At 44.4% G+C, this 23,791-nt stretch overlaps 4 protein-coding genes across 4 annotated transcripts in view; 1 reads left to right on the plus strand and 3 right to left on the minus strand.

Annotated features, from left to right (window-relative positions):
* Window positions 1-23,791, minus strand: part of LOC309550736 (uncharacterized protein) — an 851,482-nt gene that overhangs the window by 759,606 nt on the left and 68,085 nt on the right. The window lies entirely within an intron of this gene.
* LOC309550774 (uncharacterized protein) overlaps window positions 1-23,791 on the minus strand; it is a 461,615-nt gene that overhangs the window by 230,673 nt on the left and 207,151 nt on the right. The window lies entirely within an intron of this gene.
* Window positions 1,450-14,686, minus strand: LOC309550267 (uncharacterized protein; the record flags this gene model as incomplete). The annotated part of the gene is made up of 3 exons (XM_082250675.1): window positions 1,450-1,632; window positions 5,867-6,521; window positions 14,640-14,686. The coding sequence occupies 3 exons, from the start codon at window positions 14,684-14,686 to the stop codon at window positions 1,450-1,452; spliced, it is 885 nt and encodes a 294-aa protein (XP_082106801.1).
* Window positions 14,694-23,791, plus strand: part of LOC309550268 (uncharacterized protein) — a gene marked incomplete at both ends in the record, with an annotated part of 461,917 nt that continues 452,819 nt past the window's right edge. Inside the window, 2 exons of the mRNA XM_082250676.1 lie at window positions 14,694-14,729; window positions 16,867-17,535. Coding sequence (XP_082106802.1) covers window positions 14,694-14,729; window positions 16,867-17,535 — 705 coding nt within the window. The remainder of the gene's footprint in view (window positions 14,730-16,866; window positions 17,536-23,791) is intronic.

The following is a 23,791-nucleotide window of genomic DNA, read 5'->3' on the forward strand; positions in this document are numbered from 1 at the left end:
TCCTATTACAAGAAATGTACACATCCCGTGTAATAGGAATAAGGCGTGACAGGTCCTCTTTATGGAGAAATCTGGGGTCCCGTAGACCCCAGATATCTCCTCTACCCGGGAAAGCATGAGAAAAAAAAAGTACATTGATCTCTGCTTTCCAGGATAAACAACTGGCAGTGTTTACATCTGCCAGCACCGGAAGTTACGTCATGAGGTTACTTTCAGCCTCCCAGGAGCATAGAGATGGCCGGGGACCATCCAGTCTATGGCCAGCTCTATGGTATTCCATCGCTGGATCTGTGTTCTGGTTCCCCGATCACAAGGGAGAGCCAAGAGAGGCACTGGAGGGCAGCAGGAGAGGTGCAGGACATCCCCTCTGGCTAGGATGGCTTTTACAAGTAAGGGAATAGCTGGCTGAAAAGAAAGATATCTGGATGATGCCTGCAGCTGCACCCATCATCCAGATATCACCACTTCAAGTCCAGGACGTCATATGACGGCCTTCCGGTGGGAAGTGGTTAATTTATTATTATGCCTCCCACCTCCACACTTTTATGTCCTGGTCTGTCCATCACCCACCCAGTCGCTGGTCTGAAATAGAATTTGGGCTTATCTACCCCACTCACCCATGCCCTTTATTATGGTCAGCTGACTCCACCATGCCCTCTCCACTGAAACAATCCTCCTCCCCTATGCGATTTATGTTGTCCATATGGAAAAAATGTTGCACACTGTATTTTTCTTTTTCTATTAGACCACGCTAGGTGCCCCCAGTGGTCACTAGAAGCAGAATTATCTGGAGGACTGTGAAAACAACAGCCAGGTCTATTAAGGGTAACAACAGTTTATTACCCACAATGTGGTGGTTTGGAACAGTCAAGTTAATGAAAAAGCCAACAACACCACTGCAAAAGATCCCTGGGCATTAATGGAAGGGTCATCCAGCACTGCGGTGAGGGCTGATAGAGGGGCGCCAATACAAAAGCCCTGGGAAGAACCAGAGGAAGCCTCGGGGTCCCAGCATGGAATGCAAGCTTGTAAAGTTGCCGTGATGACGTGTTTCACGTGCATGCGCTTTATCAAGTCACGGGGATAAAGACAACTGGAGTATTTAAGCTGTATGTGTCCCAATAGAGGGGTGGGGAGTGGGCGGAGCTATGCAGATCTGGATGCCACTTAACCGATCAATGCTTATGGCTGCCATTGAGTCAGTTGCCATCAAATATAAACTCTACATTATAATCACAAATGTACAAAATATCATCAGAAAATAATAAAAAGGGGAATATTTGCCTGAATACTATTGTGCATATTCTAAGAACTAACTAATATTATAATAATAATCATAAAAAATAATAAAAATTAAAATATTATTATTAATGTTAATATGTCTGCCAGAGACAACAATTATGACACACAATGTGGTAAAAAGAAGTTAATGGGATATAAGGATTATTATTAGACAATATTATGGATCTCTAAGTCCTCATTCAGGCCATATGGTGATAAGGAACCAAACTTATAAATCCAGAAGGTCTCCTTCCTACATAAGAGGGAGAACCTTTCATTATCAGTAGGTGAACCCTTGTGGATGGTCTCAGTTGCCGTGACCTCCAGATAAGCCGTGTGCTTGTGATGTGTCTGGAGAAAGTGGCGGGGAACAGGGACCTTTTGCAGTGGTATCGTTGGCTTTTTCATCCACCACATTGTGGTCAATAATCTGGTGTGAGACTTTTCCTCTTAATAGAGCTGGCTGTTGTTTTCACAGTCCTGCAGATAATTCTCCTTATAGTTGCGTCATTTTGTAGATTTGGTTACACGCAAACTCAGACCCTTTGAGGAATTCCACACTAAGCTCCATATTCCCAATAACCTCTTTACCTCTTATATTCAATGGAAGCATTTTTCTCCACCCCCCCCCCCTCCATCATTAGCTTTACACCACCCAACCAAATTCAAACACATATGAATCCAAGGCCGACACCAACCACACCTCATATCCTCCATCTACAAACTATTATACCAGGTGCTCCCGGTTACTGAAAACCTTCCCTTATACCAGTGTTTCTCAACTCCGGTCCTCGGGGCACACTAACAGGCCAGATTTTAAGTATTACCTTGGGGAGATGCAGACTAGAATACTGCAATCACTGAGCAGCAAATGATATCACCTGTGATGTATTTCAGTTTTCTTGCAAACCTGGCCTGTTAGTGTGCCCCGAGGACCGGAGTTGAGAAACACTGCCTTACACTATATTGCCAAAAGTTTTGGGACGCCTGTCTTTACACACACATGAACTTTAATGGCATCCCAGTCTCAGTCTGTAGGGTCCAATATTGAGTTGGCCCACCCTTTGCAGCTATAACAGCTTCAACTCTTCAAAGCAGTCAGGCAAATACCGTTCTCCTGGCAACCACCAAACCCAGGCATGTCCATCAGATGGCCAAACAGCTCCATGTTCTTTCCAGAACTTTCAGGGTTCCTCTGACTTATTTCAGTTTACTGCATATACTGTCCAAGTATGCTGTATGTCTATTGGCTATTGCAAGTTGTAATATCTATATACCCTCTTCATGGTGTAATATCTATATACCCTCTTCATGGTGTAATATCTATATACCCTCTTCATGGTGTAATATCTATATACCCTCTTCATGGTGTAATATATATTCTATATATACCCTCTTCATGGTGTATTATCTATATATACCCTCTTCATTGTGTAATATCTATATACCCTCTTCATGGTGTAATATCTATATATACCCTCTTCATGGTGTAATATCTATATATATCCTCTTCATGGTGTAATATCTATATACCCTCTTCATTGTGTAATATCTATATACCCTCTTCATTGTGTAATATCTATATACCCTCTTCATGGTGTAATATCTATATACCCTCTTCATTGTGTAATATCTATATACCCTCTTCATGGTGTAATATCTATATACCTTCTTCATGGTGTAATATCTATATACCCTCTTCATGGTGTAATATATATTCTATATATACCCTCTTCATGGTGTAATATCTATATATACCCTCTTCATGGTGTAATATATATATACCCTCTTCATGGTGTAATATCTATATACCTTCTTCATGGTGTAATATCTATATACCCTCTTCATGGTGTAATATCTATATACCCTCTTCATGGTGTAATATCTATATACCCTCTTCATGGTGTAATATCTATATACCCTCTTCATGGTGTAATACCTATATACCCTCTTCATGGTGTAATATCTATATACCCTCTTCATGGTGTAATATCTATATACCCTTTTCATTTATTATTATACAGGATTTATATAGCGCCAACAGTTTGCGCAGCGCTTAACAAAATGAGGGCAGACATTACAGTTACACTACAATTTGGAACAAAAGGAATCAGAGGGCCCTGCTCGTTAGAGCTTACAATCTAAAAGGGAGGGTCAATTGATACAAAAGGCAATAGATGTGGGGGATGCGCTGATGGAGCAAGAGAAACAGCGTTATTAGTTAGTAGCCGGGTAGGCTTCTTTAAAGAGAAGGGTTTTCAGGGATCGTCTAAAGATGGATAGATTAGGGGACAGTCGGACAGATTGGGGTAGAGAGTTCCAAAGAATGGGAGAAGCTCTGGAGAAATCCTGGAGGCGAGCATGGGAAGAGGTGACAAGGGAGCTAGAGAGCAGGAGGTCTTGGGAGGACCGAAGAGAGCGGCTAGGTTGATATTTTGAGATCAGGTTAGTGATGTAGCTGGGGGCAGAGTTGTGGATGGCTTTGTGAACTGTTGTTAGCACTTTGAATTTTATTCGTTGGGTGAGTGGAAGCCAATGAAGGGATTGGCAGAGAGGGTTGGAGGACACTGAACGGTTGGTAAGGTGGATAAGTCTTGCAGCTGCATTCATTATGGATTGAAGGGGGGATAATCTATGTAAGGGTAATCCAATGAGGAGGGAGTTGCAATAGTCGAGGTGAGAGATAACCAGAGCGTAAATTAAGAGCTTGGTGGTGTCATTGGTTAAAAAGGGCCATATTCTAGCGATGTTGCGGAGGTTAAGGCGGCATGATTTGGACAGGGATTGGATGTGAGCCTGAAAGGACAGTGCAGAGTCCAGGGTTACCCCTAGCACCCTGGCATGTGTGGGAGGACTAATAGTTATTCCATTGATCTTGACAGAGAACTCTGGGGAAGAGGCACGTAGAGGAGGAAATATTATGAGCTCGGTTTTAGATAGATTCAGTTTGAGGAAGTGGTGAGACATCCAGGCTGATATGTCTGTTAGTAGATCAGTGATGCGGGAGGAGACTGATGGGGTGAGCTGAGGGGTAGAGAGGTAGATTTGGGTGTCATCAGCATAGAAATGGTAGTGGAAGCCATGGGAGGCTATTAGCTGACCCAGGGAGGAGGTATAGATTGAGAATAGTAGTGGTCCAAGGACAGAACCTTGGGGGACCCCAACAGTAAGAGGAGTTGCAGAGGAGTAAGTGGAATTGTAAGTGACACTGAAGGTGCGGTGAGATAGGTAAGATTCGAACCAGTGGAGAGCACAGTCACGGAGACCGAGCAAACTGAGTTTTTTGAGAAGGAGGGGGTGGTCAACAGTATCAAAGGCAGCCGAGAGGTCCAAGAGTAAGAGTATCGAGTAGTGACCATTGGTTTTTGCTGTTAGTAAGTCATTTGTAAGTTTTAGGAGAGAAGTTTCTGTGGAGTGTTGCCGGCGAAATCCAGACTGAAGGGGATCAAGGAGGTTATTCTCAATGAGGTGCTCGCTCAGGCGGTTGTAGACTAAACGTTCAAGGAGCTTGGAAGCAAAAGGGAGTAAGGAGATGGGTCTTAAGTTATTAAGATTGGAGGGGTCTAGCGAGGCTTTCTTTGGTATGGGAGTTACTAGCGCATGTTTTAGAGAGCTGGGGAAGATCCCAGTGGAGAGGGAGAGGTTGAAGATATGAGTTAAAGAGTGTAGGATAGAGTCAGAGGGTGACCGTAGTATTTGAGAAGGAACAGGGTCCAGGGGGCAGGAAGTTAGGTGGGTATTAGAAAAAATTTTAGTAACTTCCTCTACAGTAGTTGGGTTAAACAAGGGAAGTATTGATTGTGTAGGAGGACAAGGTGTGTAAGGTGAGGGAGATATCTTTAGTGTAAAAATCTCTTCACGAATTGTATCGATCTTATTTTTGAAGTGATTGGCAATCTCTTGGGCAGTGAGTAAGTTAGTGGGTGGAGGCAATGGAGGACGAAGTAGAGCGTTGAAGGTAGAAAAGAGTTGACGGGGACTGTGTGAGAGGGTGTTAATGAGAGTGATAAAGTAGGTCTGTTTGGCAGTGTGTAGGCAGGAACTGTATTTTTGGAGGGCAGATTTATATTGACTGAAATCTTGCTGTGACTTAGTCTTACGCCACAGACGCTCAAGAGCACGACTACGTTTTTTGAGGCTTCTGGTATTGTCTGTCTGCCAGGGTTGAAGCGGTCGGGGCCTGATTCTGTGTGTAGTGAGGGGGGCCAAAGCATCCAGGGTAGATGACAGTGAACTGTTGTAGACAGAAGTGGCCATGTTGGGGCAGGAGAGGGATGAGATTGTGTTGAAGAGACCATCTGTAGCAGAAAAAAGAAGTGAAGGGTTCAGATGGCGAAGGTTTCTACGGGTAATTGTTCGGTAGTTGGAAGGTAAGGGAGGAGGACAAGGAGAGACTGAAACTAATGAGGTGGTGATCAGAGAGAGGGAATGGAATGTTGGAGAGGTTGTGAGGGGTGCATAGGTAGGAGAACATGAGGTCAAGGCTGTTGCCATTAGAGTGAGTAGAAGCATGTGTCCATTGTTTTAGGTCAAAAGAGGAGGTTAAGCTCAAAAGTTTAGAAGTAGCAGGAGTGTTAAGATTAACAGGGATGTTGAAGTCTCCAAGAATGATTGTGGGAATTTCAGAAGAGAGAAAGTAGGGTAGCCAGGCAGAGAAGTCATCAAGGAAGCCTGATACCGGTCCAGGAGGCCGATAGATCACAGCAATTCTCAACGAAACTGGAGAAAATAGACGAATACAGTGAGCTTCAAATGAGGAGAGAGACAGAGAAGGCGGTGGATGAAGAACCTGAAAAGTGCTTTGAGGGGAAAGCAGAATTCCAACCCCACCTCCTTTCCGTCCACTAGGCCTGGGAGAGTGAGTCCACAGGAGGCCACCATGGGAGAGGGCAGCAGGAGAAGGAGAGTCAGAGTCTTGAAGCCAGGTCTCAGTAATTGCAAGCAGGTTGAAGGAGTTTGTGATAAATAGGTCATGGACAGAGGTGAGTTTGTTGCAAACAGAGCGGGCATTCCAGAGGGCGCAGGAGAAGGGGAGGTTGGCTTGAGGCAGAAGAGGAATAGAAACCAGATTGTGTGGATTTCGGCTGGTGTCAGAGGATAGGGGGTGATGGGTATGTCTGCCAAAGGTAAATGATGGGGGTCCAGGATTTGGGGAAATATCTCCAGAGGTTAGGAGAAGCAAAAGGGTGAGGGAGGTGATATGGGAGTATGATTTATGAGGGGGGACACATCTCAGTGTCCTGTAGATATTATTGGTGTGTGGGTTCAGAATCAGCAGGAGTTGATGAGTGCAGTATAAAGGTGAAGATAGGAGTGAGGGTGATATATACAAGCTGTGGGGCGGAGATGAGGGGTGAAGGAGAGAAAGTTTTAGGAGAGAGGATGCAAACATGAGAAGGAGAATTAGGGATTGCATAATACAGGGTGGTGAGATTGCGATGTAAACTGAATGTGAGATGGAAAAGCAGTATAGAGTCTCAGATCACCTGTAGTCTGTCTGTTGGCTTGCAGTTGTATGCTTGTGCATTCGCTGAAGTGCTGAGCAGAAGTGTAATACTTAATCCAATATTAATACTTTATCCAAGATAATAGTTGCCAATGCAATCCCAGCCTGTGCAAACCCCTGCCTGCATGGTGTAATATCTATATACCCTCTTCATTGCCTGTGTTGTGAAATACAATGGATGAAACTTCTTTATTTTTGGGAAAATCCACAAAAATAAAATTATAAAAAGAATTCCCAGCGCCGCTCACCTCTCCTGTCAGCAGCTCCATCATCTTTTTGGTGACTTCTAGAATCTTCTGCATGTTGTGTCTCTCAGGGTTTAGGGAGTCACATGGAGGCACTGTGATGGTCATATGATCACCTGACTTCAGAGGAGGAAATCTCTGTATTGAGGAACCAATAGGAATATCATGTTAGAATCCCAGAATCCTCCTCACCTCTCCGGTCAGGTCTGTGTTTTATTAATAGAGATAAGAGTGATGTCATGTGACCTCCCAGAATCCTCCTCACCTCTCAGGTCAGGTCTGTGTTTTATTAAGAGATAAGAATGATGTCATGGGACCTCCCAGAATCCTCCTCACCTCTCCGGTCAGGTCTGTGTTTTATTAATAGATATAAGAGTGATGTCATGTGACCTCCCAGAATCCTCCTCACCTCTCCGGTCAGGTCTGTGTTTTATTAATAGATATAAGAGTGATGATATGTGACCTCCCAGAATCCTCCTCACCTCTCTGGTCAGCTCTGTGTTTAATTAATAGAGATAAGAGTGATGTCATGTGTCCTCCCAGAATCCTCCTCACCTCTCTGGTCAGCTCTGTGTTTTATTAAGAGATAAGAATGATGTCATGGGACCTCCCAGAATCCTCCTCCCCTCTCCAGTCAGGTCTGTGTTTTATTAATAGAGATAAGAGTGATGTCATGTGACCTCCCAGAATCCTCCTCACCTCTCCGGTCAGCAGGTAGATGATCTCCAGGGTGAGGTTTAGTATCTTCTCAGTCATGTGACTCTGATCCTCCTCCATCCTCATTGGTCATGTAATCTATACAGGTTTCCCTGTAAACCAATAATTGATGAGAGAGAATGATGTGGACTGTACTGGTTGTACAATATTAGGATGGGGATGTATGGGGGATAATATGAGGGAAGAACGGACCCCGGTGGGATTACACAGAGGAACATTCAGTTTAGTGTTCTTTTCATCCAGAAGTCTCTTACCTTTGGCTTGACAGATCACAAAGTCTTTTTTGCTAGTTTTTGATCTGCTGGTAAAGAGGGACAAATAAGATTATTTTTATGTCTAAACAAACCCCCCCCCCATCCCCCACACCTAATACAAGTCAACAAAGTTGTTTAAAAAAAAAAGACTAATCGAGAAATAAGAATTAGGAGAATTTTCCGGCCCCGTAAGTGTGGAAATGTTCTGACCCTGAAGGGGTTAATCTAGGTTTCCACACTATATATGTGTGTATCATCATCTGCTGGAGATAAAAGACGTCACAGTGATAATGGAGGAAGAAGACGGACATGACGGGAGGGGTTACTGGGTTTAAATAGAAAATAAGAACTTATTACCTCCTTTGCTGCTACTTCCAGCAACGTCTCCTCTCTACTTCCTCCCGTCTCGCCTCTCACCCAGAATTCCTATTTATATCTGACATCACTTCCTGTCTGTACCTGACATCACTTCCTGTCTGTATTCCATAGAGACTTCCTGTCTGGGTCGAAGTGAGATTACCACCTTGTGGAGGTCAGAGGAACTGCAGCCCTGGTAGTGTGAACACGGTGTAACGTTAGAAAACCATACCTCGTGAAAATTCCATACCCACGTCACTTCCTGTCAGAAACGTAATGGAACAGCTGAGCAGCTTAGCAGTGCACAAGCTCACAGCTCCGGCTACGTCATTGAACAGTTGAGGAGCTTAGCATTGCGCATGCTCGGAGGGTAGGGAATTTTCATGGTAGTGTGTTGTAACGTTACACCGCATCAGCTGTTGCGGCGGTTACATTAAAACATGTCGGCTGCAACATGAAATCATGTCCGCTCCTACCCCTGTCACTTCCCTGATCTAGGCTACTAAATGTAAAAGTGGCGGCCGGTTTTTTCATAGACCCGCCACCGCTTTTATATTTAGTAGCCAAGATCAGGGAAGTGACAGGGGTAGGAGCGGACATGATTTCATGTTGCAGCCGAGATGTTTTAATGTAACCGCCGCAACAGCTGATGCAGTGTAACGTTAAACACACTACCATGAAAATTCCCTACCCTCCGAGCATGCGCACTAGTAAGCTCCTCAGCTGTTCAATGACGTATGTGCAACGTAGGTGCACCGGAAGTGACGAGGGTAGGGAATTTTCACGGGTATGGTTTTTTCACGGAACAACGGCCTTGTGCTGTGTGTGTATGTACTGTATATCCTTCCCCTTTCTCTCCTCCCTGAGTGTGTATGAAGAGGCGGAGCTCCTGCTGGAACAGTGGTCGGAGGAGGAAGCCGAGTCTAGGAGGGAGACAGAAGGCACAGCAGACTTGCAGGAGTTAGCAAGGAGGATCCAGCTCCTTTGCCATCGGAGTTGCGGAGAGTGTGAAGGATGTGTAAAAAATTAAAATTATAACCCACGCTTAGAACTATAAATAAAAAGTGATCCTGCAGCTACTGTTCACTAGGTAAAAACCAAGAAAATCAATAAAATGCCAAAAAAGACAGCGGTTGCAAGAATGTGCATATCTATAAAATAATAAATAAATTAAATCATGTAAGGTGCAATTGTATTACGAATGTGCATATCCATAAAATAAATATAGAAAACAACAATAGATTAGATCATGTAAGGTGCAATTGTGCTACGTCAATAATGACAACTAACATCAATTCACAGAATTACAGAATTAAAGTGCAATGGGGCCAAAACTATAATTTTGTGCATAAAGTGCAAAAGTGCTGAATATTACAGTGCAAAAAAAAATGTCCAAAATTTGGTAAACAGTCCACTCATAGTATAACTTCAATAAAGTGGTGTAATCAAAGGAAAGGTGCTTGAGGTGCTGCAAACGGTGGAAAGGTGTGAAGGATGTTTGTGACTTTGGTCTTGGAGTCATATTGCTCTGGAGAGTGGATAAGCACTACTAAGGGGGCACCCTCACAATCACATGTAAAACAGAAAGCAAAAATGATCCGACACAGGAAGCAGAAAAAAGCCTGGGTCATTGCTAGATCTATTGTGTCATGACTTTTGCGTGTCCAGCGAATGTGGACTACAAGAAAATGGCCACCCCATGCATTCCTATGGGGAACTAACAGAAAATCAATGGAAAATAATGAGAACAAATCTACAGCAAAATGGTGGCCCCCACCGTGCACCATGCAGTCCCTGGGACCCAGTCCCAGGTCCCCCGGTCCCAGACAAGTGGCATCAGAAGGTCCTTAACAAAAGACCCCACCAGGACAGTCACTGCCCCCCCCCCCCCCACAGGAACACTGCAGCAGCCGTAATATTACTACCCCCCAAGGTAAGAACCTACTAGGGGAAGGGGGAGAATAACTGGGGGGGGGGGCTGGTATGTCCGAGAGGCCAGGGGAAGCGAGGGATCTCCCGAGGGTCCAACCACTCCAAAGAGGCGGCCCACGTTCACCTCGAGACCGCCAGAGGATTGGGGGGACAGCATTACTCACCATACAACAATACCAGGTGGGCGCCACTCCAAACAGACCACTTCCCACCCGGGGTGGGGGTGCTGCCAGCCAGGGGGTATGCTTCGACTCAGGGTGTTCTAGGTCATCACGTCCCAGCAAGACGGTCCACTCGCAGGCTCTTCCCCATCCATCGGGGCTTTATCTTAGCAAGGCCTAGTGCTGGACTATAACCTGTTCACGCTCACTGGCCAGGCTGGATCTAGATTATCTAGTGCAAAACTGCAGCCAGCTGTTGCTTGTATTTCCGTAAACTAGTAAATAAAAATTACATATAACAAAAATTTCCCTTTTAAATAGCTAAGACCGCAATCCCAGCAGGGAACTAGGTCCTACTCCTAAACCAGGCAGAAACAAATGGAGGGCTGTAGGAGAGTGTGTTGGGTTTTGCCTGCAGGGACAGTCCCATAGGTGTGGTAAAGCTTTTTCCTGCCTAGTGTCCTATTCCTGATGGGAGAAGCATAACCCAATGGTCTAAGAAAATATGGAGCTACATCTGTCAATGAAAGATAGAGAAATATTTCTATCCCCCTTGGTGAGAGTGGAGATGACCCATCTATAGGGATATACAGTACATACACACACAGCACAAGGCGTGTTCACACTACTAGACGTTTCTCAGGGCTGCAGTTCCTCTGAGCTCCACAAGGTGGTGTTCTCACTTCTACCCAGACAGGAAGTCTCTATGGAATACAGACAGGAAGTGATTTCAGGTACACACAGGAAGTGATGTCAGGTACAGACAGGAAGTTCCAGATGAAAGGTCAGTCGGGAGGAAGTAGAGAGGAGACATTACTGGAAGTGGCAGCAGAGGAGGTAATAAGATCTTATTTTCTAGTTACACCTAGTAAACCCCCCCCCCCCCCCCCGTCATGTCCGTCCTCTTCCTCCATAGTCACTGAGGCATCTTTTATCTCCAGCAGATGATGATACACACATATATAGTGTGGAAACCTAGATCAACCCCTTCAGGGGGATCAGTTGATGAATATATCTTCCTTCCAAATCTGGCCATACATGGTTCAGTTTTATCGTTCAGCCAGCGGGATGAGAGAAAAAAAAACTAAAGCGATTCCCCCATCCACACATTGGAGGGGGATGGGGGGATCTGCACTATTGTATTCTGACAATGGGGGGCGCTCCTCCGCTCTCAGAATACACAGATCAGTGATGAAGCTATTGGCTGCAGCCGCTGATGGAGTGACTTTTATCCGGCAGTGACCACACATGGATGGAAATGTGACCGATCCCTGCAGAACCAGCTGAATTTCCATGTATCTATGGTCACCTTAAGTGACTTCCTCCCCTCCCCCTCATCTCCTTCATTATGTAAGTCATGCTGAGATAATCTCCCATTGGCTGAGCAATATTCTTATTTGTCTCTGAGCTCCTTCTTGCTATTCCTCGTCCTGCCTGTTGTTTCCTTGGATTGATTTTCTGTGTAGTGACCCCGGCTTCATCTCTTGGATGCGCTCGTCTGTTGCTTTCCCTGACCTTTATCCTGATTCCTGGATCTCCACCTCATCTCTAATCCATATCCTCTTACACAGATTTTCTCTATACCTGCAGTGACTCTGGGGGGTGGAAACTTGGCACCAGCATGCTGAAAAATCCATCCCCACCATTAGGAGCTCTGGAGAAAATTGTATGCTATTTACACTCCGTTCCTCCAGACGTCACCTGATCACATGAGAGATTACTTTCACAAATTCCTGACAGATTTCTGTATGGTAAAGCTCAAAGTTCACTTTTCAGCTTAAGAGAGGTAGGACTCACCCAGGAACAATGATTTAGTTTGCAAGGGAGCCTCATATAGAGGACTCTCAAATCTCTCCATTCAAATGTCCCTCCCTTCAGAGTCTATATGTCCTATGACATCACACTGACCTCACAGCTCCCCCCATGTCTCTCCCTTGGACAGAGGGGTGGCTGTGGACGTAGTATACTTGAAAAAGCGTGTGACACAGTTCCCCACACACGGCTAATGTGTAAGGTAAAGTCTACAGGCTATAAAATCCATTTGTAAAAGGGATAGAAAATATGCTAAAAGACAGAGAATAATGGTTGATGATTCTTACTCTGAAAGGTGTAAGGTTATCAGTGGTGTGTCTTTTTTCAACCAGATTAACTATGTGTGTGGATATTATCTATATCATTGTGTGTGTCAGGTTCCTATAAGGTGTCAGGATGTCACTGTCTATTTCTCCATGGAGCAGTGGAAGTATTTAGAAGGACACAAGGATCTCTACAAGGACATCATGATGGAGAATCAGCCGCCCCTCACATCACCGGGTAAGAGGAGACTTTATTGTAAAGGAGAGAGCAGTACAGAGGATCCACCTAGATCCCCCATCATCTGATAAACACATAGAAACAATGTATTCAGTCAGTGTGTGTGTTTCCTACAGATGGATCCAGTAATGGGAACCCACCAGAGAGATGTCCCCGTCCTCTGTATTCCCGGGATTCCACACAGGAAGGTCACACCATCCCCCACCATCATCAGGTAGATGAGGAACAATCACTGATAGTATCATTAGGATCTGTACATTATCTGCATTGTTACCATTGATGTCATTTTTATTATATATTCAGATTGGAAACCTGAGAGATTCTAAAGTTGAGGTTAAAGAAGAGATAAAAGAGGAGGATGATGAGGATGGGGTGATGGAGGAGTCAGAGTTTCTAAAAGAACACAAAGATCTGTACCAGGACACCATGGTGGAGTCATCCAGCTACAGAAACCCACCAGAGAGATGTCCCCGTCCTCTGTATTCCCGGGATTCCACACAGGAAGGTCACACCATCCCTCACCATCATCAGGTAGATGAGTGACAATTATTGGTAGCTCTGATTTATACACAGCATGTTTGTTACAATGAATGTTTTATTATATATTCAGAGTGGAAACCTCAGGGATGATAATATTGATGTTAAAGAAGAGTATAAAGAGGAGGATGAGGAGTATGGAGTGATGGAGGAGTTTTCAGAAGGACACAAGGATTTGATGAAGCCACCTAATACCAGGAACCCACCAGAGAGATGTCCCCATCCTCTGTATTCCCGGGATTCCACACAGGAAGATCCCACCATCCCTCACTGTTACAAGGTTAGTGGGCGGAGCTTATAAAACACAGACTCATGGAGACAATGTGTGGAGTGTTAATGTGATGTTGCAATATTAAATCTTATATTTTACAGATGATATTCTCTTTCATTTTCCTGATTTAGAGTGGAGATCCAATCGATATAGAATTTGAGGTTAAAGCAGAAGAAGAAGAGACGTATGTGAGGGATGATCAGCAGTCTATGGAGGAGGATGGAATAACGGGGACATTTATAGAGGAGGACACTCCTACAGAGATCAGCACAGGTGGGTCATTAACCCTAAATACATTCCTCCACCCACACTGCTCACTGGTTGGTCCAGAGTAGGGCGGGGACTGAGTGATATCAGCCTGTAATCCCCTGGTCACTTTCCTGAGCTGTGTTCCCCGTCCTGTATTCCTGTATTTCTCTCGGATAATCTTCCTTCTCTGTGCTGCAGACACAATTTATGTATCTAGACTGGATTTATGGAGATTCTGGGGTAATTTCAATTCCATTCAACTGGCAGCAAAATGTTGATTTTCACTATAGGTGTTACCAGACCTAGGAACCTAGGACATGTGTTTTGGTTCTTCTGCCCCATGCCCGGGTCTAGTAAGATCTCTGACAGAACAATTCTCCCGGGGTTACTTGCTCTGTTATTTGCTGGCTGTGCCGGGTGGAGGGATATGTCTGTATAGTGTCACACCCAAGTCACTGAGTACAGTCTCAGGAGATGGGGGGCAGCGGTGTGGGACCTCTGAAAATTGTCTCATGTGAACATTTAAGCTTCCACTGATTCCTGAATACCAATATTATGAGTTCTGACCCTTACACTATATCATTTATATTATATGCAAATGGTGGAAAGCTGTGAGAATGCCATCATCCCGGTCATAACATCCAAAAAATACCCTCCATAGGAGTAGGGACTATTATGGACATATAAGACAAAATAAATTCCAAAAACATGGAATATAAAACAATATCCATTTTATTAGATACAGATTGAAAACTAGATTATAAAAGAATGTGGCTTGTGAACATTTGTGAGATAGCAGTTTACCGGTATGATTACCAAGACCTCAACCAAAACATAATAATGAAATGAGACATCCGAGGCATTTCGAAAATGAAGGTCGGAAATCTTCTTCGGGATGCTCACATGGTAGGTATAAAGGTATTCCGGCCATATACACTGCTGTCACATGGACAAGCCAAGGATCATAAAGACAAGAAATTGTGCCACCATGATGCTTAGGCTTAAGATAGAGGGCGCTGTGATTGTCTGCAGAGCAACGGGGGCATCAAAATAGGACCAGGTATCCTCAGATGGATGTAATTACACTAGTGACAGCAACACCACACTGCTAGATCGAACTGTCATCCAATGGTAAGTGTAATGCTGAATACAGAGCAGGCAGCTGAGGTCATCTAACATGAGCTTCCAGACCCACAGATTCATCAGGCTGGGTGGTGTTGCTGCAAAAACACCGGTAACAGCAAAGCACGGTGCCGTTCTGGCAGCTCAGCTGCACCACCAATCACTCTGCTCCAGCCTGTTGGTCTGGAAGTTCATGTTAGATGGTCACAATTCAGCCTCTCTTTCCAGCATGTTATTACACAAATGTTCACAGGCCACATTATTTTATAGTCTAGTTTTTATTATGTATGTAATAAAATGTATATTGTTTTATAATCCATGTTTTTGGAATTTGTTTTGTCTTATATGCCCATAATAGTCCCCACTCCATTGGAGGGTATTTTTTAATATATCATTTATATTACATACTCCTGACCCCTGCACTATATACTCTTATGTTGTACATTACATACTCCTGACCCCTGCACTATATACTCTATGTTGTATATTACATACTCTATGTTGTACTTTACATACTTCTGACCCCTGCACTATATACACTGTGTTGTATATTACATACCCCTGCACTGTATACTCTATGTTGTACATTACATACTCCTGACCCCTGCACTATATACTCTATGCTGTACATTACATAGTCCTGACTTCTGTTCTCTCCCCTCTACCCACTGCTATATATACACATAATATGGATTCTCTTTTGATACACTCATTTTCTACCAGCTGGACATTTTATATCTGATGATTTGATTGGAGGACAGACTTTTACATGGTGATAATAATGTGAAAACATCCTCAAACTTTGTAACCTTAAACAGAAAGTGATAATGAGGGAGGAGTCAGTAACCCAATGATGGTGGTCTTCAGGATCAGTCCAGTCTTTATATTGGTTGTCCTCCCCCCATCCTCACTCTCTGACCTCTGGTGGGGCTCAGCCCCGCTGTTATTCATGACTAAATCATGGACTAAATAGGGAAGTGCAGGACTTCTTGTGTTGGGAAGATGGCAATGAGTGATAGAGGGGGAGGGGACACTCGTCCCATAATCCCCTCATCACTGTCACTCCTATAAAAGACAGTTCTTGTTGTTTCCTCACTCTCTGACTAAGGTCCATGAATAAAGAAATGAACTGGTAGGAGATCAGAGGACCCATTTACTAGTTACCTTGAGGGTGGAATTGTAAGATCCTCAGAGACAAAGCTGGCTGATGTGGGCGGAGTCCTGGTTTAGGGGAACCAATCTTCTGATGTCTAGTAATAATCTTTGTATTTCTATTTTAGTACATGGACGGGAGATGAGGAAAACCTCAGAGGATTGTCTCACTTTGTCTCCAGACTGTAAAGTAGAAGATGAGGACATCACACAGTATAGTCCAGGAGAAAACCCGGCTACCTCAAATGTCCATCCGGCACCACACAGTGTAGATGGCCCATCGTATTCCTCTTATCCTGAGGAACCTCAGACTGTGAGGGACAGTGCCAGACCATCGTATTCCTCTTATCCTGAGGAACCTCAGACTGTGAGGGACGGTGCCGGACCATCGTATTCCTCTTATCCTGAGGAACCTCAGACTGTGAGGGACAGTGCCAGACCATCGTACTCCTCTTATCCTGAGGAACCTCAGACTGTGAGGGACAGTGCCAGACCATCGTATTCCTCTTATCCTGAGGAACTTCAGACTGTGAGGGATGATGCCGTCCTTACAACAGCTAAGAGGTTCTCCTGTTCTGAGTGCGGGAAGGGTTTCAGTTTTAAATCCAATCTTAATATGCATAAAAGATCTCACAGCGGTGAGAAGCTGTATTCCTGTCCTGAGTGCGGGAAATGTTTTTCACACAAGTCCTATCTTTCCAAACATCAGAGATTGCACACGGGTGAGAAGCCGTATTCCTGTTCTGAGTGCGGAAAATGTTTTGCACAGAACTCCAGTCTTTACAGACATAAGAGATCTCACACGGGGGAGAAGCCACTTTCCTGTCCTGAGTGTGGGAAATGTTTTTCAGGGAAGTCCCATCTTTACAGACATCAGAAATTGCACACGGGGGAAAAGCCATATTCCTGTTCTGAGTGTGGGAAATGTTTTTCAGAGAAGTCCACTCTTTCCGTGCATCAGAGATTGCACACTGATGAGAAGCCATATTCCTGTCCTGAGTGTGGGAAATGTTTTGCACAGAAGTCCACTCTTTCCACACATCAGAGATTTCACACGGGTGAGAAGCCGTATTCCTGTCCTGAGTGCGGGAAATGTTTTGCACAGAAGTCTAGTCTTAAGAATCATCAGAGATCACACACTGGTGTGAAGCCGTATTCCTGTCCTGAGTGTGAGAAATGTTTTGCACAGAAGTCCAATCTTTCCACACATCAGAGATTGCACACGGGTGAGAAGCCGTATTCCTGTCCTGAGTGCGGGAAATGTTTTTTACACAAGTCCGAGCTTTCCAAACATCAGAGATTGCACACGGGTGAGAAGCCTTATTCCTGTCCTGAGTGCGGGAAATGTTTTGCACATAAGTCTAGTCTTAAGAATCATCAGAGATCACACACTGGTGAGAAGCCGTATTCCTGTCCTGAGTGCGGGAAATATTTTGCACAGAAGTCCACTCTTTACAGACATCAGAGATCTCACACGGGGGAGAAGCCACTTTCCTGCCATGAGTGAGGGAATTCGTCCTCACTAGTCCTGTCTTCCTGTACATCAGGTGTCCCACACAACCCTGGAGGTGTATTATTGCCTTGAGTGCGGGAAAGGTCTTCTATATGAATGTTGGTGGACATGTGGGGAAGAAGCACACCCTGATATACACCTCAGATATACTCCATGGCTGATCTTCATCATGTAAGAAACACTTCATAAGGAGATCAGAGATCACCAAAGACATAGATGAAGTTTTGTACTGTGTTGGCCATTGATAGCAGGAGAAAAATAAAAATGGAGTCCTTACCTTTCATTGGCTGAGTACATTTTGTGCGGGAAGATTTCACAAACACTTACAGGTCTGGTTGTTAAAAATGTGTTGAAGAAATGTGACCCGCATTCCCCCAGTCATGGTGAATTGGGATTTCCTATAATGGTCAGTTCCATCTAGTGGCCATAATGTGCTTTCCTGACAGATGTCCATGGCAGCATACGTTTGGGTAGCCCCGCCCTCATTCCTCCCCCATAAGACCCCACCCCATAAATGTTCAGGATAAGCCAAAGGTCATGTTTTTTTTTGTCCTCACATATAGGACCATTTTTGTATGAAGTTTTCCTACCTATTGGAAGTATTGGTGGGCGGGTCTCGTGCTGGGCAGCTGTGCGGGATGTCAGGAGCTTCCTTTGGTATCCAGAAGTCTTCCAGGATGTCCTGAGCTATCAGCGGGGTAGTGTTATGGCACACATATATAGGGGGGCCATGCCTGGAGAGTGGGCCCTGCATTGGCTGGGAGCCCAGCTGTTAGCGGGTGGCCATTAAGTGTTAGACACGTGAAATACGTTTCGGTGCGAATACAAATTCAGACAAATTTCTAGTTATTCCTAGATTGGGATGTATCCAAATCTCCAAATGAAATTGTAATGAACTTCATTGAAATCTGTTAGAAATTGTACAAACGAAACAAATTTTAACAAATTCCATCTTTTCAGAACAATTCGAATTTGAATCAGTCAAAAAAAATGATCGACCGATGCAAATTCTGTATGAAGAAATAGCTGTTTGTTATGCAGCAAGCCAGGAAGCCGGCCGCCCGCATCCTTACCAACCATGACTCATCAGCTGTCAGCGGGCTTCCCCACTGACAGATGAATGTAAAGAAAAGAATGCCGGCATTGCCCACCATTAGAAGAAAATGGGGTTTATTTAAAAATAACTACTGCAGGTTCCTCCAGCATTTGACATTTCTTACAGAAGTAAGGGGCGGAGTCACCTGTCTAAGTCACCTGGTGGCACTGCCCCCTTCTGAAATCATGGACCGGTGCATGCTGGGTCCCTGATGTCAGAAGGGGCGGTGCCACCAGGTGATGTAGACAGGTGGCCCCGCCCCTTACCTATATAAAAGATGTGAAACAGGGGCCTGCAGTAGGCAGAGGGTCTCCATGACGGCGAAAGCGTCTTTTTTTAAAATGTATTCTTTCAAGTACGTTGGGCATTGTGATTGATGACGGATCTACATCAGGGGACGCTGGTTTTTATTTTTTAATAAAGGATTTTTCAAAAATTGTGTGTGTGTGTTTTTATTACTTTTTGACACTTTTTTTGGTGAATAGGTACAGGTACTATGGTCCCGGTGCTCATTCACATGGGGGGAGGGATCTGGGGGGGCCCCTTGGTAAAATGGGCTTTCAGATTTCGACAAGCCCCCTTCCTGCAGACCCCCACAACCACAGGCTACAGTTGTGGGTAAGAGGCCCTTGTCCCCATCAACATGGGGACTAGGGGCTTCGGGTGGGGGGGCAAAGCTGCCCCAAAGCACCCTTCACCCATGTTGAGGATATGTGGCCTTGTATGGGTTAGGAGGGCGTTCTCTCATCTCCCCTTTCCTGACTTGCCGAACTGCATGCTCAAATAAAGGTCTGGTAGGGATTTTGGGGGACCCCACGCCAATTATTTTTTTTTACATTTTGGTGTGGTCCTGGTATAGACTGGGGGGGGGGGGGCGGGGACCCTACGTCATTTTTTTAAAAAATTTTCTATTACCAGGCAATGCCGGCATTCTTTTCTTTCCATTCATCTGTCAGTGGGGAAGCCCGCTGACAGCTGATGAGTCATCGGTTGGTAAGGATGCGGGCGGCCGCCTTCCCAGCCCCCTGCTTAGCAACCAGCTATTTCTTCACACAGAATTCCAATCAGTCGATCGTTTCTTGACCAAACGGAATTCTGATCATTCTGAAAAGTTTGAATTCTTTAGATTAATAAACTAAACAAATTTTACCGAAAACGAAAATAAATTGAACGAAAACTAAACAAATTCCAAAACCAAACTAAAAGCATTCCAAATTCCAGAATGAAATGAAATTAGTGACATAACGAATCTATCTGAAACGAAACAATTGTTTCCATTCTGCACATGTCTCCTAAGAGTGCCCAGCCCAGATTGTGTTCCTGCCTCTGGGATCCGGGTCGCCCTGCGGATGCATCGATTGCCCTGTGGAAGAGGTGCGGGACACGTGAGTATGTTTGGCTTGAGGTCAGCAGAAGGGAGTAGACGCCATGCGGGCTGCTAGGGAGTAACCAAAAGGAAAACCTATGGAGAGGACTCTGCTCTCTGGGTGATCGATGTGCATTGCAGCATCTTATCAAAGTTTGGTGCAGTCGCCTACCTTTGTCTTCTTTTCTGTCCTGAGGAGAGAACTGTTTGTTGAAGCAAGGTTTGCTTTCTGCGTAGCGGTACCCCCGCAGGAGCCGCTTGGATATTGGTTTGCCCGGGCTTCCCACTGATTACTCCACAGCCAGATACAGGGTATTTTCACACAGCCAGGTGCACACACTCTTCCGCTCGTTGTCTCCAATGACCAGTCTAGGGAATGTGTTTTTATGTTTTATTTGGAGAACTTGGATAGGAGAAGAAAAACCAGAACTATCATGAGAGTCCCAACATCCTATCTGTTCAGAGAAATGGGAACCTACAGATGTTCACAAGGAACCACTGTCATATGTGTGGACTTTAAGGGCACAGCATGAGACAGATAACAACTACATGGATTTATCCTAAAATAACATTTATTGATTTATCTAAAACCAGATCTCAATAAAATGAGGAAACTGGCCCCAAACTGAGCTCAGCTCGTACACAGGAGATCAATGTCTCCTACTAATTTCACTCATGTACATCATACATATATAAGGATAAGTTGGTATATATCATAAGGTTCGTGTAGGTATAGATATTTCCTCTGTTCACTTAGATGTAACATTTAGTGACAGGCCATGTACTTTATTACTGAATATATCTTATTACTATTATAACAATCTCCTTACTATGTGGATTTTTTTGTGTCAGCTTTTTTTGTATACATGTCTGCATCATATTTGTTACTGATGTCAACATTTGTATCAATTACTGTATGTATAATGAATGACTACATTCAGATTCTATTTTTGTATATCTTAGTTGGTGACCGGCCTCATATAAAGTCCTACGGCCTCATGTTTTCTGTTTGCATTAACCATTAGGGATGGAGGCACGTCACTGTGTTTGCTTCGGATCATATTCCTCTATCTTCGTCTGTTCACTGGTCAACGCGTTTCACACAAGGCTTCTTCAGGACTATGAAGATGTACAGACAGTTTTCTCTTAAAATTTTAAGACTCGATATTAGTGTTTCATAAACATAGAACATAATCTGTATTTATGTACATCATAATAAATACAAACATGGTTTACTAGCACACGGCCTTCCTTCCAGCCCCCAACAAATTAACCTGACCTGGGGCGACACAGGGGGGAAAAATTGGACCAAAATGTTTTGTATATACAGGTATCTGTCCTTATGATCCTAGGTACAAGATAAAATATACAGTATCTCACAAAAGTAAGTACACCCCTCACATTTTTGTAAATATTTTATTCTATCTTTTCATGTGACAACACTGAAGAAATGACACTTTGCTACAATGTAAAGTAGTGAGTGTACAGCTTGTATAACAGTGTAAATTTACTGTCCCCTCAAAATAACTCAACACAGCCATTAATGTCTAAACTGCTGGCAACAAAAGTGAGTACACCCCTAAGTGAAAATGTCCAAATTGGGCCCAATTAGCCATTTTCCCTCCCCGGTGTCATGTGACTCGTTAGTGTTACAAGGTCTCAGGTGTGAATGGGGAGCAGGTGTGTTAAATTTGGTGTTATCACTCTCACTCTCTCATACTGGTCACTGGAAGTTCAACATGGCACCTCATGGCAAAGAACTCTGAGGATCTTAAAAAAATAATTGTTGCTCTACATAAAGATGGCCTGGGCTATAAGAAGATTGCCAGAGACCCTGAAACTGAGCTGCAGCACGATGGCTAAGACCATACAGCGGTTTAACAGGACAGGTTCCACTCAGAACAGGCCTCGCCATGATTGAACAAAGAAGTTGAGTGGACGTGTTCAGCGTCATATAAAATGATTGTCTTTGGAAAATAGACGTATGAGTGCTGCCAGCATTGCTGCAGAGTTTGAAGCGGTGGGGGGTCAGCTTGTTAGTGCTCAGACCATATGCCACTCACTGCATCAAATTGGTCTGCATGGCTGTCGTCCCAGAAGGAAGCCTCTTCTAAAGATGATGCATAAGAAAGCCTGCAAACAATTTCCTGAAGACAAGCAGACTAAGGACATGGATTACTGGAACCATCTCCTGTGGTCTGATCAGACCAAGATAAACTTATTTGGTTCAGATGGTGTCAAGCGTGTGTGGCAGCAACCAGGCAGTGCTAGAAAATAATGGTGGCCACACAAAATATTGACTTTTGGTCATTTTTGACACTTTAACCTAGGGACGTATTCACTTTTGTTGCCAGCAGTTTAGACATTAATGGCTGTGTGTTGAGTTATTTTGAGGGGACATCAAATTTGAGGTGCTCTCTATGGCACTTGGTGTAATGTGTTGAGTTAGCCGCAGGGTGCTATACAGGTCCAGGGTTGTAGTTCATCACTATGGAACTTCATAACTATGGAACCCAGTCCCTGAGGACCTTTTCGGGGGTATTTCCACCATGACGAGTAAAGCATGGACATTATATACAGTCCAGTATTCAGGACAGATAAGACAGGGTCACCCTGTAACTTTGACCAATACTCTATAAAACATTACTAAGTCTGGAATGTATTCCCCTTACGACGTAAGCTTTTCAAACTTGGCGCTAAAATTCAGAGCTCATTCTCAGGTGGTCACACCACTGGTCACACCCTTTAATGCCACTTCCATCTAGAACCCTGATAAGGTACTCAGGGGCCCTTTCACCACTCGTTGCAGGACAGTCAACACCTGGGTTACCACGTACTCCTTTAAGACACACTGCACCCTATCTCCTGCACCCTATTCCATGAGTACCCCACAGGGGGGATACCCTCACTTGTAGCTATGGTGGAGACCAGCAGAAAGGGAGCCAATTCTAAATCACAGGAGATTGGCTCTGCCAAAGGTCCGCTCAATACTCAGCCTTGGAGTGACAATGTGTCCCTTGTACCGGAGTAGGAAGCAGTTTTACCACCAATATCCGGTTCTAGCTCTATCTCAGGCACACAACATGTGTCCTACATGACAAAATCAGGATTTTCTGTCGCCTTTTTTCTCTGTGGTGGTTAGGCTAGAAGCTCATTCTAGAAGAGTGGTGCAAATTGAACAGAAGGGCAGAGCAGCAGAATGTCTTAGTGGTCATCACCTTGCAGCACTGGGTTGCTCAGTTCAAACCCCAACTGGGACACTTCTTCCTGCATTGCAGGATGTCAGATTAGGCATTTATGAAGAGGAGGAGGTTTTCCAGCATAATAAGGAGGGATTTTTTTTCAGCAGCAATGCGGGAGAATGCAGTTAGGACACCTCTAGCACTGACTGTATGTAATGGCAAGAGGTGCTGGAGTGTGCTGCAGTGTCTATTTCTGCTCGCTGCTGGGTGGTCTATTCTAGATCAATTTTGGCAGGGGGGTCTTTTGTTGCTAAGGAGGTCTATTTTTGCTGGTGGAGGACCTACTACTGCTGTGGGTGGGTCTTACATTTCTGGGGGTCAATTGTTGCTGGGAGAGATCTACTGTTGAGGGAGGGGTCTGTTGTTGCAGGCTGACGGAGAGTCTATTGGTGCTGGCTGTGGGGAGATCTTTTGTTGCAGCCAGGAGTCTATTGTTGCTACGGGGGGAATTTTTTTACGGGTGGTTCATTGTTGTTA

This window comes from Pelophylax lessonae, assembly GCF_965119305.1.
Source record: "Pelophylax lessonae genome assembly, chromosome: 3".
In the NCBI taxonomy this organism is placed as follows: Eukaryota; Metazoa; Chordata; class Amphibia; order Anura; family Ranidae; genus Pelophylax; species Pelophylax lessonae.